Raw genomic sequence first — 16,442 nt, 5'->3', positions numbered from 1 at the left:
AATGATCATAAGGTCATGGGTTCGATTCCTGCCTCAGTCATTTCACGTCACTGCTTGACTTTTGATTCCAATTATTCAGCTGTCATTGGACAGTCTTTGATTCCTCATAGTATAAAGCTCATTGTAACTCAGGTCCTCTGTGGCCATATGGTTAGTGTGTTAGGTTACCACTCATGGAGTTGTGGGTTCAATTCCTTCCTTGGACATGTTTCTTGTATGCCATTCTGCATGTCTTTGTCAATTTATTCTGCTAATTCAGCATGGTTCAGCAATGGCTTTCAGCATTCACACGCATGTTCCGTTAGGAAATGCTGTTTCTAGTTTTACATAAGACCCTGACTAATACTAATTGTAATGCTGCATTAGCATCAAAACAAAGTAGGCTAAATAAAAAATGATAATATGTACGTTGTCAAAGAAAAAAAAGTGGAAAAGTCAGGGGGCAGGGGCCCACTTTAGTATTCTTTCAGGGGCCCCAGAATTCCTAGCAACGGCCCTGGATGTGACAAAACTGAAATTCCATTCCGTTTTCTAGAGAACCTACTGTAGGCACTGATGTCCTACAGACAGGAATGTGCCAAGACGTCTTGTCAGCATCTTGATTGACTTAAATACTGCAGTAGGTGGAGACAGAAAAGTAATCAGAGTTAAAAATTTAAGTTTTTATTTTACAAAACAAGTTTTCAGTTACAAAAAAATAACTAATCTAACATCTGATGGTTCCCTCCAGACTCTCACAGTTTGCTGGATCGTTTTGTCTGTCAGGATCTTCATCCTCTGCCTCTGAACTCGGTCTCTTGCGTGGCCTCTTTATCAGTGTTGGTATGAGGAACAGTTGTGCAGTATTGGAAGCAGTTGAGGTGCCAACACCAATATCTGTGCCGAGCACCCTTTTCTGTGTTCCTGTTTATACACAGAAAAGAAAGTCCATGTCTCATTAGTCAGACCCCCTCCCTAACACAAACTCCAAAAAGAGATGCAATTTAATTTCCTAAAATCTACGTACATAAAATACACATGCAGATCCACAAACCTGTACTCCTGTAGCGTGTTAGAGTCCTCTTAGACAGCTGTGTTGCAACTGTCGCCTTACGCTTAGGTAGGTCTACCTGACAGCCCACATCAACGAATGCAACCTTTGGTTGTATACATGGGGCCACATTAAGGACTGCAGCCTGTGGTTGTACACATGGGGCCACATTAAGGGCTGCAGCCTGTGGTTGTACACATGGGGCCACATGAAGGACTGCAGCCTGTAGTTGTACATATGAGGCCAGATTGAGGATTGCAGCTTGTGGTTGTACACATGAGGCCAGATTGAGGACTGCAGCCTGTGGTTGGAGACATGAGGCCAGATTGAGGACTGCAGCCTGTGGTTGGAGACATGAGGCCAGATTGAGGACTGCAGCTTGTGGTTGTACACATGAGGCCAGATTGAGGTCTTCTGCAGCCTGTGGTTGTACACATGAGGCCGGATTGAGGACTGCAGTTTGTGGTTGTACACATGAGGCCGGATTGAGGACTGCAGTTTGTGGTTGTACACATGAGGCCGGATTGAGGACTGCAGCTTGTGGTTGTACACATGAGGCCGGATTGAGGTCTTCTGCAGCCTGTGGTTGTACACATGAGGCCGGATTGAGGTCTTCTGCAGCCTGTGGTTGGAGACATGAGGCCGGATTGAGGACTGCAGCTTGTGGTTGTACACATGAGGCCGGATTGGGGACTGCAGCCTGTGGTTGTACACATGAGGCCGGATTGGGGACTGCAGCTTGTGGTTGTACACATGTGCTCACCTAAACACAAGAAACAAAAATACTTTTTTTAATCTACAAATGTCAGTGATTAATAACCACATACATCAAGGTCTACATCTTAGGTGAATCAATAAATTACTATCTTCATGCTATAGCTTATACTGCCGGTGTTATGTCAAATTGTTGGCTTGAAAACAATTATTTTCTTTGTCGGTTTTCTCCTGTGATAATAAGTTATATCCAAAGTCCATATTTTACAAAGGTTATTAGAATGAGAAAGTGACATTCTGAATGAGATTCATCTGAAAAACCCTTAAACAGGCAACAAGCACCAAGAGATACTCTTTAACATCCTGGGAGGTTTTCATTTATTAAAGGATAATTACCGTTTTTTACAATCTGGACCTTATTTCTAGCATAAAATACGATCATTTACTCACCCAGATAACTTTGGTGTCATTACAAATCGTTTCGACGAAATTAGATCCAGCCGAGAGCCGCGTATCCATATAATGCGAGAACATGGGGCACAGCGCAATGCAGCCTCTTAATAACACATTATCTGCCGCGAAACTCGTTAATTTCACCAATATTTTGTTATGATATGCTAGTGCTATTCCCCTCTGAGCCCTTGGTGGCATATTATCAACATCCGGGGTCTGTAGGTTGACCAACTAACCTCTGACCTGGATGATGTCATCTCCGACCGTTGGCAGAGAGGAAGCCTGTGGAAGCTGAACTTCGTCCAGCTGCTCATTTTGTTCTGACAAGTCGGAAACACGCAGAAACGAACCATAGCATTAGCGGTAGCAACAAGCCGCGCCGCTCCGCGGTCGGAGATGATCATCTAGGTCAGAGGTCAGTAGGTCAACCTACAGACCACGGATGTTGATAACAGCTAACCCCGGACTCAGAGGGGAATAGCACTAGCCTATCATAACAAAATATTGGTGAAATGAACGAGTTTCGCGGCAGATAATGTGTTATTTAGAGGTTGCATTGCATGCCCTGTGTTCTCGCATTATACAGATATACGCGGCTCTCGGCTGGAGCCAATTTCATCAGAACGACTTATGACACCAAAGTTATCTGGGTGAGTAAATGATCGTATTTTATGCTAGAAATAAGGTCCAGATTGTAAAAAAAAAACGGTAATTATCCTTTAAAGGTTAAAGCTACAACTTTTTCATCAAATGGATACATTTTTCAAAAATAATGCATCCACAGAATGTCTAGAGGGGTGCAGAATAAAAGTATTAATTTTACAGAATTTTTTAAAAATAGTATATAAATAATTGTTTAATAAATTTTGGCGGGTCCGAAATATATAAATATTTACATCTGGTTACGTTGGCAACGTCGGCATGGAATGATCTCTGTGGCAACAGCATTAGAACGTTGATGTCATGTGTAACTGGCAACCAGTAAAACGGAAGGTTGGTAGCTATCACCTTTAAAGGACAATTCCAGGCGAATTCAACTCTGGGGTGTATTTACCTATCATTTTAGGTCTAAAAGAATGAATCTGAAGATTTTCAGTTTAATTGCTCCTGTTTAGCGGTAGTTGCATCTGTCCCCGCATCCCCACGGCAGCAATGAATGGGAGTGGATGTAAGTTCCGCTGTTTAGGCTGTTTCCAGCCCTCAAAGCCGCAATTTTTTTCCACATACAGCGTCAGATGGCTACTCAAACATGTACCGAGAAGTTTATTTACTTCAAGCAAGCCGACATGTTTGTAAAACTAGATCTAATTCAAAGTCTCCCGGAGTCTCGCGCGAGACCCAGTTGCAGTGCGCGGTGCATTCGGGCACAGTGGGAAAAGCTACCGTTTGTGTCATAAACACAGGAATATCAACTCTTGACTTGCTTCAAGTAAAAAAAACTTCTCGGCGCATGTTTGAGTAGCCACCTGACGCTGTCTGTGGAAAAAAATGTACACTTCAAGCAAGTAAAGAGTTGATATTCCTGTGTTTATGACACAAGCGGTAGCTCCCACTGCGCCTGAATACACCAGCACTGCAACTTCGGGCTCGCGCGAGACTCCGGGAGACTTTGAATTAGATCTAGTTTTACAAACATGCCGGCTTGCTTGAAGTAAATAAACTTCTCGGTACATGTTTGAGTAGCCATCTGACGCTGTCTGTGGAAAAAAATTGCGGCTTTGAGGGCTGGAAACAGCCTAAACAGCGGAACTTACATCCACTCCCATTCATTGCTGCCGTGGGGATGCGGGGACAGATGCAACTACCGCTAAACAGGAGCAATTAAACTGAAAATCTTCAGATTCATTCTTTTAGACCTAAAATGATAGGTAAATACACCCCAGAGTTGAATTCGCCTGGAATTGTCCTTTAAGTAGCCTAATCTTTTATCAAAAGTTTTGCCTGGAACTAGAAAGAGCATTTCCTAATGGAAATTGCGTGTGAATGCTGAAAGCCATTGCTGAAGCAATGCTAAATTAGCAGTAGAAATGAACAAAGAAATACAGGAATGGCATGTAACACAAGCAACTATGGCAGGAATCAAACCCTGGACCATGATTGGCAACCCGGCAAACTAACCTCTCAACCAGAGAGATGAAACATATACATATTTCAGCATTCACACTAATTAGCATGTGGGTTGACAGGTTATCTGTTACCATTTAGTCAGCCTGGTCAGAATCCATCATGGTCGCCAATGCTGCAGGACATGCTTCCCAGAGGTAAGTACTTATTTTCACTAAAATAAAGAAATTAAGACCATTGTCTTTCATTTCTTAAGAGGAAAATATTTTCTAAATAATGTTGCAGAGACATGCTCGACACGACAACCAAAATGTCTGTGAACATAACAGGAAAGAGCTACACGACATCACAAAAACTGCACGTTGTGGACTTTGCTGAACACAATGGAAATCGCCACGCGAATCGCCACGGGAAACAGTGAATGGATCGCTGAGCAAAGACGTAAACTAGTCCCCGTGTCAAAAAACATGACTTGGATGAAGGCAATTGAGATGGCGAAAGATTTGATGAGACCAATTTCAGTGGTAGTGTTAGCTGGTGTGACTGGTTCATGAAGAGTACTATCACTTCGCAGAAGAACACGCATTTCACAAAAGATGCTAAAGGACTCCGAGGAGAAAATGATGATGATCCAGCATTTTATAATTAAAATGCGCCAGCAGAATTCCTATGAACTCGAGCAAATTGGAAAAATGGATGAGGCTCCCATGTGTTTTGATCAAGGGGGCAGTTGTCGGTCTGAGAAGTGAAGCTCACTTCCGCATTCAAAAAGCTGCAATCCCCCCGGCTGTCGCTTGGGGCTGGCTCCAGAAGGGAGCAACTCCAATTGAGCCCCATGTTAAAATAGCCGATTTTACAGCTTAAAAAAACATATTTACAGCCTGGTACATTTTATTTTTTTGGTCTCAATCGATAGTTTCTACCCCCGCACACACTCTGAGGGGGGTGAATTTTTTAAAAACTCTACCGTTTTACTATTATTAGGTTTAAAGTTCTGGCCAATTAGGGAGCAGAACCGTTGAGTGACAGGTCCGGCGACCGCTGTTACGAGGCCAGTGGGCGGGTTCTCGGCCGGCTAACGGCCGCACCGCTCCAAATATGGCAAGTCAAATCCAACATGGCGCGGTTCAAACCCCCGTAGTAGCGGCACAAAACAGACTCCCCCAAACCAATGGGTGACGTCACGGACGCTACGTCCATTCGTTTTACAGTCTATGGTTTTGATATGCCGCCCCACCGCACCGTCAATAACGAAGGGGAGAAGACAGTGCAGGTCAAGACGTCGGGGCATGAGAAATCCCCAGAACAAGCCGTTCAATGACCGGGCTAGGCAGAAATGGGTGAATTGGCTTCAAACAGATGATCGTGCATTTACACCGCTGGGTAATCTGAAGAGACCCGCACTGGCCATGAGACAGAAGCTGTCTTCATTCTGACACTTCTGTCATAATCTCACAGGTTTTAACTTTATTTTTTTTTAAGTATATTTTTTGGCGTTTTTGCCTTTATTTGGCAGAGAGAGGGGGAATGACATGCAGGAAAGGTCTGCCCAACGCGGAATTCGAACCGGGAACGCCTGCGTTGAGGACTGTAGCCTATACATGGGGCGGCCGCCTTAACCACTGCGCCACGCACCGCCCCACAGGCTTTAAAGCAGAACTATGCAGGATTTCGGCTGTAATTATTGTGGCTCAGAGTCACTGTGATGGTAGAGTGACCTATTATGAGGTGAATGGGGTCTAGGCCAATGCGCTCACCCCCCCCACTGGCTGAAAACCGCACTTGCAAGATCAGTCCTCCGTCTCGGTGTAAATCTCATCAATGGATAGAACTATCGCGAGAAACTGCCTTACGGCAGTACGAGATAAGAACGCAGATGACGTCATGCATGTCATGAATCGTGATTGGTTTGAGTTCGGAAAGTCGGAGGAAACCATGGAAACATGTTTGTACTGATGAAGTTCGGCTTGTGGCTAACACGGAGCTAATGCTAACAGACACACACACACCATGGATCTTTTATAAGATAATGTAATACATCATGACACACACACACACGCCTTCGCGTTTTGGAACCTTTATTCATGTGTGTGTGTATGTCTGTCACTGTGTTCGAAACCACATACTCCATACTACACTTCCATACTGCATACTTCCATACTCCATACTACATACTAATCGATCATACAGTATGCAGAGCGTTCACACTGCTGCGTACTATGATAACCCACAATGCATTTCGCTCCTGCCCGAGCCGAAATCAGCCGCCCTGAAGCTGATTTCACTTAAGCTCTAAACTCTGTAAATATATAACTTCAGCAACATTTGAAACATTTTCAGGCGAGAAAGTACTACTTCGTATCCCCATGGTGTTGAAAAAATGACAAAATAACACCTATTTACAATTTTAGTCGGACGAAGTCGGACTTCTCTGGCGTTAGTAAAACCAGCCGTAGTGAGCACTGTACTTCCGGTTTCTGTGTCAAAATAAAGCACCCGTTGCAATTGACCATAAAGAAAGCCGTTACAATGACGTCAGTGCTCTTACTTTATAAACAGGAAGTGAACCTGTCCCCACTGTGGCTAGCTTGCTCACATTTGTAGTGCTGCCCCTCCTTTTTCCTCTCGTCCGCTCGGCTCCTCCTTCTCCGTTCTTTTTTTTTTTTTTTTTCGCGGCAAGGAAGAGGCGGTCCTTGACGTCACGTTGCGTTGCATCTTGGGTAGTTTGAGTATGAGTAGTGACCTCATGATGTATACTCAACATTTCGGCCGAATCTAGTATGCATCCGGGAACTTCTCGCCTACTGCAAATCGCATACTGCGCAGTGTGAACATACTGCATACTCAAATCGTTAGTATGAGTAGTACGAGTAGTAGGAGAAGTATGCGGTTTCGAACACAGCCCGTGTCTTTGTGTCTTTGTCTGTGTGTGGCCGTATTAGCGTTAGCTCCGTGTTAGCATTAGCTCCCTGTTAGCGTTAGCTCCGTGTTAGCATTAGCTCCGTGCTTAGCAAACACCGCTCTCTACCTTCAGCAGTAAACACAAGCACGTGTAGGGAGGGGGTGGAGGAGGTGGGGCGGCGAGTTTTTTTTTTACGACAGTGACATGTGCCTCCCAGAACCAAAGATATTCAATAAATGGAAAGATACTCCATGAGCGGCTGCTCCAATGATATGAAATGGTATACACTTCCTGTCTCTCTAAATGGGCGTGGCCAACCGTCACCCCACCTCGTCTGTGAACGTGTGTGTGGATTTATACAATTTTTAGGTAGATGAAAGTGAGATATTTATATTTTCTTATGATAACATTAAATATTTACACTACTAACAGTAATATTTAGCATGACAAAAATAATTTAAATCATTTTCACGGGAGTTCGCGGCCGTTTGTTTGACGTTACCTAGGAGATCGGTGCCAAATCTCGCGAGAGTGTGTCGTAGAGACAGAAACAGGTCTGGAACAAAGTGGATTTTCTCCGGATCTCTCCGTCTGAAAATTACCATTTTGGTGTCAAACTGTTCAGAAGAGATGTGGCTTGTGAAAAATGAGTCCAAAATTTGCTTCAGTGACCGTGGGGAGAAAGACCCGACCATAATCGGTGTTCACATTAAATTGTCCCATAGGAATCAATACAATCCAAGCTGCCTCTGGTCTCTCTAAAGGGGCGTGGCCGTGCAGGACCCCACGTGACATGCATACATGAAGCTGACTCGTCATGAAAGGTCTTGGTTTATAAACCGTCTCTGCCAGAACTAGACCAAAGGCTGAGCAAGATGGCAGCCAGCGCACATGCTTCGCTGTGAACTCCTCCAAATGTGGGCACCATTTGCTCCATAAACTAAGGTGAACTTAACGGAACATCACTTTCAAGAACTGGTATGTGATGAAAAAGACAATTTAAGAGCTAAAGTCTAACTTGTTAACGATTTTGGGAAGATACACGGACTTTTTCTTCTCCCTCTTTTTTGAGCTAACGCAAACGGGCTAATTAGCCAAACGCTGAGACAACAACATGACAAAACGAGTGAAAGAAAAAAACGGGAATATTTTGATGGACTTGAATGATGATTCTCCGCTCAGCTTATGCTCTCCTTTACCTGATACTCCTCTCTCAAGCCCTAACTCCAAGAAAACTTGCTCAAGAGATGACGATGAGGTATCCAATGCAGACATACTAAAAGCGGTCCAACACTTAACGAGCAGGTTCACATCTCTCGAACAAAAGATAAGCCGAAACACAGAAGAAATTGCGGCTATCAAAGAAAACATCGACGGTATCGAACACGTGGCGAAGACAAACAATGACAAGATGCAAGTGATGAGTCGCCAGCTCAATGAACAGGATGAAAAAATTGAAGAAGCAGAGCGTTACAGCCGCCGCTGGAATCTGAAGCTTTTCAACCTACCGGAATCCTCCAATGAGTCCACGGAAGATCTAAGAAAACAGATCTTTCAGATTTTTGGACAAATGGCTCCAGAAGAAAAAAACAAGCTTGGCTTTCTCGTCGACACGATTCACCGAGTTGGACGCCCCAGAGATGACAGGAGCCCTCGTCCGGTGATAATCCAATTCACCATGCGCACCTTCAGGCAGAAAATATGGAAAACTTCGATGACCGCCGCCGTGATCAGGGAGAAAAGGCTTCGACTTGCAGAGGATCTGACATACGGGGAAAGACAATGCCGAAAGAAACTTTGGCCACTGGTTGAAAAAGCCCGCAAAGATGGAAAGAAGACTGCATGGCGTGGTCCAGATGTGATCATCGAGGGAAAGAGAATCACCGCTGCTTCAGTGAAAGATACCCTTTAAGACACACATAGGTTTGTCCCTATCTCTCCAGCTTTAGAGAGCTGATTGTTCTTCCATGAAGGGAAAAAAAAAAAAGAAAAGTTAATAGAAAAGATTGTTATAAACCACTTGTTAGACTGCTAGACTACTTTGTTACTTAATACATTCCAGTTATGGTTACCTATATTGATTATTACGGTGCCTAAACTTAGAAAAAAAAAAAAAAAACTCGTTCGCACTTTCGAGGCATTTGCACAAACAAGCCTATTTTTTAGGCTTACATTTTCTCATTTGTTTCTGTTCTCCAGACATTGTGCTCTTATATTTTTATATTTTATTTTTTTCATTGAAAATGAATGATTTCAAGTTTAACTCATTGAAGATGGTCTCGCTTAATGTTAGGGGATTAAGAAATAACATAAAAAGAAAAGCAATGTTCCTCTTTCTTCGAAAAACAAATGCAAATATTATCCTCTTACAAGAAACACACTCCTGCGACTCAGACAATAAGTTTTGGAAAAGTCAATGGGGAGATCAAGCCTACTTTTGTCATGCTACACATAATTCTGCAGGTGTTGCATTACTATTTAATAAATTTACAGGTGATATCTTAGAAACCCACAACTCTGATAGTGGTAGATGGTGTATTATGTTATGCAAACTGGACAATATTTTTTTCATAATATGTAATGTATATGGCCACAATGGAACAACACAAGCCCGAACTATGTTTACAGAAGTCTTGTCCAAAATAAGGGAATTGCAAAGTAAAAATAAAGAGGCACTCCTGATTATAGGGGGAGACTTTAATGATGCTCCTAATGATATAATAGACAGAATTCCAGGGAGAGTTTCTCAAAGTTCACATTTCAAAGCCACACAATTTATGAGCCAAGAATTATCAGTAATAGATGCATGGCGTTTTTATAGTCCAGATTGTAAAGAGTTTACCTGGTCTAATACAAGAGGAACATTACAATCCAGGATTGATTTATGGTTAACCTCCTCTTCAAGTTTACAATATATTTCAGAAATTAATCACTCATACGCCCCTTTATCTGACCATAAACTTATCTCAGTACATTTTACGGGTTCTAAAGAGAGTAACAAAAAATTGAGGGGATATTGGAAACTAAACAATAACCTACTTAAAAATAAAACTTTTCAAAATTCTGTTAAACTAATAGCTTTAGATATCTTTCCTAAAAATGATATGAACAACATCCAGAAATGGGAATACTTTAAATTTAAAATTAGAGAAATGGCCATCCTTTGCAGCAAAAATATCAAAAAAGATAAAGACAAAAAAGAAATGGAAATTATGGATGAATTAAAAACTTTTCTAAATAAGGAAAATCTATCAGAAGAGGAACACATTAGATTATTGCAACTCCAAAATGAAATCGATAATTTATATACTGAAGCTGCTAAAGGCGCATTCATTCGCTCTAGGGCAAAATGGTTAGAACATGGTGAAAGGAACTCGAGTTATTTTTTCGCTCTTGAAAAACGTAATCAAAAAAGATCTAACATTTCGGCGCTGAGAATAAACAATAATCTAAATACTAATCCCAAAGAAATAGCAGAACATATTTGTGCTTTTTATGAAAAACTGTATAAGTCTAAATATGATCCTGAACATTGCGAAAAATTCTTAGACAGTATTAAGGATTCTATCCCATTGATCTCAGAAGAATTTAAACAACATTGTGAAAATCCTATCTCAAATCTGGAACTCATTGAAGCTTTGAAACACATGAAAACCGGGAAATCTCCGGGAATCGACGGTTTATCTGCTGAATTTTATCATTTTTTTTGGGACATTATTGAAACTCCGCTTCTGAATATGTATAAAGATTGTATCACAAACAATGAAATGACATCAACTATGAAACAAGCAGTGGCGGCTGGTGGTGAAATTAGTTGGGTGGGCTAATAAATAAATTATACCCATTAAATGGTTAACACAGCTAAAAGTTAGGGTTATCCATTCCCATCTCACAAAAGTATAGCAACTAACTAGGCCTACACACTGCATTAAGTAGAAGGGTCTAGTCCAAAAAAAAAAAAAAAAAAAAAAGCTTCACCTGGTTATCTCACACATACACACACAGTCTCTCTCTCTCTCTCTCTCACGCACGCACGCACGCACAAACACCTACACGCACACACACACACACACACACACACACACACGTACGCACGCACACAAACACCTACACACACACACACACACACACACACACACACGTACGCACGCACACACACCCGACGATATTGCTCAATTAAAAAGACGATATATTATGCAGCTCATATCGACGGCCTTTCTGGTCTGTTATCGCCATGTCTGGTGCTCCCGGTGAGTTTAGAAACTAGATTCTCCACTTCGTTCGTGTTAGCAAAGACAGTTTAGAGCAGTAAAGTAATGCTACCTGTGATGCTAGCGCCTAGCGCCGCTGTTTCTGTCTTCTCCCTCCCACAACAACATTACTTTTCCTCCGGTTCCTGTCATTGGTCTGAAAACAGCGGTGTTGGGCTAAATGAAATTAGCCCCAATGACAAGTGAATCAAGGGGGCGGGACATGACGCCTGTCAATCATTGACCCTGCGTCAGCCGGCTGCTGATTGGTCAGAACCGATCGGCCTGTGGGCTGAATGAAATTAGCCCCAACAGTCGGTCAATGGCGAGGGCGGGACAGGGCACCTGTCAATCATCCACAGTCGGAAAATGAATGAGGGCAGACTCGGTGAGCTGGGGCTGATTAAAATTAGCCCATTTAGAGATATCCTGTGTTTTTCTCGAAACTATTTAATATTGTTGCCAGTTCCGATTTTACTAAGACTTAGAATAATCTTTTGTATGTTATTTAGAGAATATAATATAGGCTATATATAATATTTTTTCCTCATCTTTTGTTGTGTAATGCAGGGAGGGCTTAGCCCCACTAGCCCATTGATACCAGCCGTCACTGGAAACAAGGTTTAATTAGCCTAATCCCAAAACCAAATAAAGACCCTTTATGTATAGATAATTGGCGACCCATCACACTTCTGAATGTGGATTATAAATTATTTGCATTTGTCTATTCCAGACGCTTAAAATCTAATATTGGAGACATAAGACATAATAAATGAATGCCAAACAGGTTTTATGTCTAAGCGACACATTAGTAATAACATTAGATTAATTTTAGATTTACTTGACTACTCAGAACATGTGGAATCACAAGCAGTTATTGTATTTCTTGACTTCTACAAAGCTTTCGACACTTTGGAACACCCCTTTATTTTTAATACATTGGAGTTAATGGGATTTGGAGAAAACTTTGTCTCAGTAGTTAAAATGTTATACAAAGATATCAACAGTAATTTAATGATCTACCCTAATACCTCCAAAAGATTTCCGATCAACCGTTCTGTCCGTCAAGGATGCCCAATTTCCCCTTTTTTATTTCTAATTGCAGTAGAGCTCCTCTCCCTTAAAATTTTAAATAACGACAGTATAAAAGGCTTAACTATATTTCAAAAGGAACTTAAAATTACGCAACTAGCTGATGATACAGCTCTACTTTTAAAGGACAAACTTCAAGTTGAGCCAGCTTTACAATTAATTAATGATTTCTCTAAAGCTTCGGGTTTACATCTCAATATTAACAAATGTGAAATCTTGTGTCTCTTTGATACAGACTGTGCAAACATATGCAACATTCAAGTTAAAAAAACAGTGAAATACTTAGGCATAGATATCACTAAAGATATGTCCTCTAGACAACAACTTAATTTCCTCCCCAGAATTAAAAAAACACAAAATATATTGAATATGTGGCTTCAGCGTGACCTATCCATATTTGGCAGAATTCTCTTATCCAAGGCGGAAGGTATTTCAAGATTGATATATCCTGCTCTGTCTTTATTTGTCGAGGATTCATCATCCAAAGAAATTAATAAAATACTTAGTAATTTTACCTGGAAAAATAAGAAACACTATCTAAAAAACGAAATTCTCTCGGCATCCAGGAAACAAGGAGGCTTTGAATTACTAAATTTCTATGATTTAAATAACACTTTCAAAATAAAATGGATTAAAGAATGTCTCAAAACCCCAAACTCAATTTGGTTTTTTATTCCAAATAATATTTTTAAGAAATTAGGTGGCCTACATTTTTTACTGACCTGTAACTTCAGTGTCTCAAAATTGCCTTTAAAATTATCAAAGTTCTACCAACAGGCACTCTTAGCGTGGAAATTGTGCTATTCCCACAACTTTTCCCCTCACAAAGCCATAATATGGAATAATGAAGATATTACTGTCAGGAAAAAGTCCATATTTAAACAGAAGTGGATTGATAAGAACATTATTTTTATATGTGACCTTTTTGATTGTCATGTGTAATGCTTAGTTATGAACGTTTTCTTCGTCTTAAATCCTTTCCTGTTACAAGTAAAGATTTTAATTACGTAACTAAAGCAATCCCTAATGGTCTTTCTCTCCTTATGAGAAACCATTGTCAATATCAAGAAACAATAAGAATAAAACCCCTTCTGATGTTAAATGGACTTGATGTAATGCATTCAAAATGCAACAACAAACATATACGTAATATTTTTTATGAAAAGAGGAAAATTACTCCACGAGGGAAATCATTTTGGGATAACATCTTTATGGACACTGACTGGAAGAGGGCCTGGACTTTGCCTTATAAGTTTTGTATTTCCAATAAAATAAAAGAGGTTCACATCAAAATTTTACACACTATATATCCAACAAATTTATATTTCTCTAAATTTTTAGATATTGAAAACAAATGCAGTTTCTGCAATACAGAACCAGAATCCTTAACTCATTTATTCTTCCACTGTGCTCAATCCATCAATTTCTGGACTCAACTTGAACAATATATAGTGTGTAAAATCAAGATAAACATTATAATTGACTGTAAAAGTGTGATTATGTTTTTTGCCCATGAAGAAAATGACATCACCTTTATTACAAACCTATTCATTTTGTATGGCAAATTTCACATACATAAATGCAAATACTCCAAAACTTCACCCAACTTTAGAGGTTTCTTGCATGAGTTCAAAGAATACATGAAATCCCTTACACTAATTGACACTAAACAAAGCATCACATCCATAGATATTTACGAGAGATTTTTCAAAGAAGAATAAAGCTTTTACACTCTGTCCCCTTTTCTTTCCTTTTTCTATTTTTTTATTTATTTTTCGTCTGTCATATTATTTATTCATTTATTTATTATCCTTCCTTCGATTGAAAGTTTACTAACATTGCTAATAATTATCTTATTTTATTGGGATTTACTTATTATTTATGATTTCTGATATATATTGGAGCACCTGTCTGATGTTCTATTGTATAATTGTAAGTACAACCCTGTTCTTTGTACATCTGTTTATATGTACAGCTGTTTTCAATAAAGCTCATTGAAGAAAAAAAAAAAAAAAAAAAAAAAAAAAGCAGACATCAAACTCGCTGGACACGTGGAACTTAAGTTGTTGTTTATTGATGTATGGTTTTGTATATGACGACGGGAGAAAGATATTGACAACAACTTTAGTTTTTATATTACATTGAGCACCTGTTCTGGATGAGGCATCATTTGTAAAGCAGTGTAGCCTAATGAATAGGCTAGTAAAAGTCCAACTCTGTCAATAAAATTAATTGTTCTGGTGAAAAAAAAAAAAAAAAAAAAAAGTCTCTGCCAGAACTGTGGGGGAGCCCCGGAGAGGGAAAAAAAGAGAAACCAACGAAGGAGCGAGCTATTTCCGGCCAAGTTGCATAGTTCTGCTTTAACTTTCTATTGAGACCAATATTATACAGTTGTAAAGATATGTTTGTTGAATCTGTCCAAAAAAAAGCAATTTCCCCCCCTGTTCTTAAAACCTAGTGACGCCCCTGGCCGCCAAGTTGTGAGTTAGTGAGTTAGTAACATAGACTGTATAAAGGAGGTTAGTTAGCCTTAAACATCTGACAAAGTGACGTCGGTGATGTCCATCACAAAGGCAGCTAATGTCAAATTGAACAACACGTGGTAAGTGTCTCTGCTGTTAGTAGATAATGTTATCTGAAGCAGAACGCAAAACAAACACTGACTTCATTCATTGACTAATTTCCCCCTTTCCTCCATCCAGAGTTTGCGACCTTACTCACATCTTCACCGGCCGGAGTTTGGCGACGAACAGTTGGTACTGAGCCGCTGCTCAGGAAGAGTTTGGTAGCCAGTCCATTGTTGAACTGGCCCAGGTTGGAGAAGCAGTCTGGTGAGAAGTGACTGGCGCACACAAACAGGCTTTTGCCAACAGCAGCAGGGACATTCCCGTCAAAAATAAAATTAATCCACTTGGCCCTTAGGTCCTCCGAGGCTGGGGGTCTATGCAAAGGTCCGCGTTGGTCGTTACAGCCAACAACGGAGCAGCGGTGGCATGTAGGCATGATGCTGAATGAAGATCCCCTGCAGCTGCAGGCGGCAAATCCAACATGGCGCTCCCACACAAAAACAACTCGCGAGCCGTGGGCGGAGACTTTCAGGTGGGAGAGGCGTTATGGAAATGTGTAAAATCTAGTGACGTAACAGTATAACAACCGAGGGAACAGTGTCAAACTACACGGACTTAAATCTAGGCAGCCTGCAAAATAGGTTGATTTTGTCGTACACTATTAGTTTATGGGCCAGAAGGCAAGATACAAATATTTCTCTTTCTCTTCCATCTGACGTATCTTTCAGCCTGGGCACGATCATCTCAAGTGTTCTTTCTCTTTTAATTGATACTTTAATATTTGCACTGTTTGCTTTGTTTTCTTATCAGTTTTTATTTTTATATACATAGTCTTTTTTCAGTATTGTGATGTTGTATTAACTCTGTACCTATGTGCAGCACTTCAGTTGACTGCTGTCGTTTTAAATGTGCTAGAAATAAATCCTGACTTCACTTGACTATATGTTCAAAAGCCTTTAAGAGCTTATATCGCCATATGTCCCCAAATGCAACAATATGTGTCCCTTTAGTGAAACTCAACAACTCATCTCAAGACACCTGAAAATGGATTTTAAAATAACATTTACAAGCATCATAATTGAATAACTCCCAGAGAGTGAATCAGATCAAGATCATACGCGAGCACTCTTTAACATCCTTCACTAAACTAAATTGCAGTTATTATGCCAAGAGTAATCATACCAGTGCTGGTGTTAGTCCTTACTGTAGCAGCAGCAGCAATCTGATCTGATCTGATCAGTAAATCCCTCTATCTCCAGATCTGAATTGAAAGTCAATCTGGATTTAATACTGGATCTATTATCAACTGTGATTTCTCAGATGATCAGCTGTGATGGAAAAGAGATGAAGACTTGGGGCAAATAAATATT

The 16,442-nt window shown here is 40.5% G+C and overlaps 1 protein-coding gene across 1 annotated transcript; it reads right to left on the bottom strand.

Annotated features, from left to right (window-relative positions):
- Positions 1-706: 706 nt before the first annotated feature.
- On the bottom strand, positions 707-15,547 carry LOC310994301 (uncharacterized protein; the record flags this gene model as incomplete). Its single annotated transcript, XM_083982943.1, has 3 exons — positions 15,227-15,547; positions 1,034-1,793; positions 707-903 (listed from the first exon to the last, which is right to left on the bottom strand). Exons 1-3 carry the CDS (start codon positions 15,506-15,508, stop codon positions 707-709), a joined length of 1,239 nt encoding a protein of 412 aa, XP_083839069.1. The 5' UTR covers positions 15,509-15,547.
- Positions 15,548-16,442: the final 895 nt, after the last annotated feature.

This window comes from Trachurus trachurus (genome assembly GCF_905171665.1).
Source record: "Trachurus trachurus genome assembly, chromosome: 12".
Lineage (NCBI taxonomy): Eukaryota > Metazoa > Chordata > Actinopteri > Carangiformes > Carangidae > Trachurus > Trachurus trachurus.
This window is presented reverse-complemented; position numbering and strand designations above follow the sequence as displayed.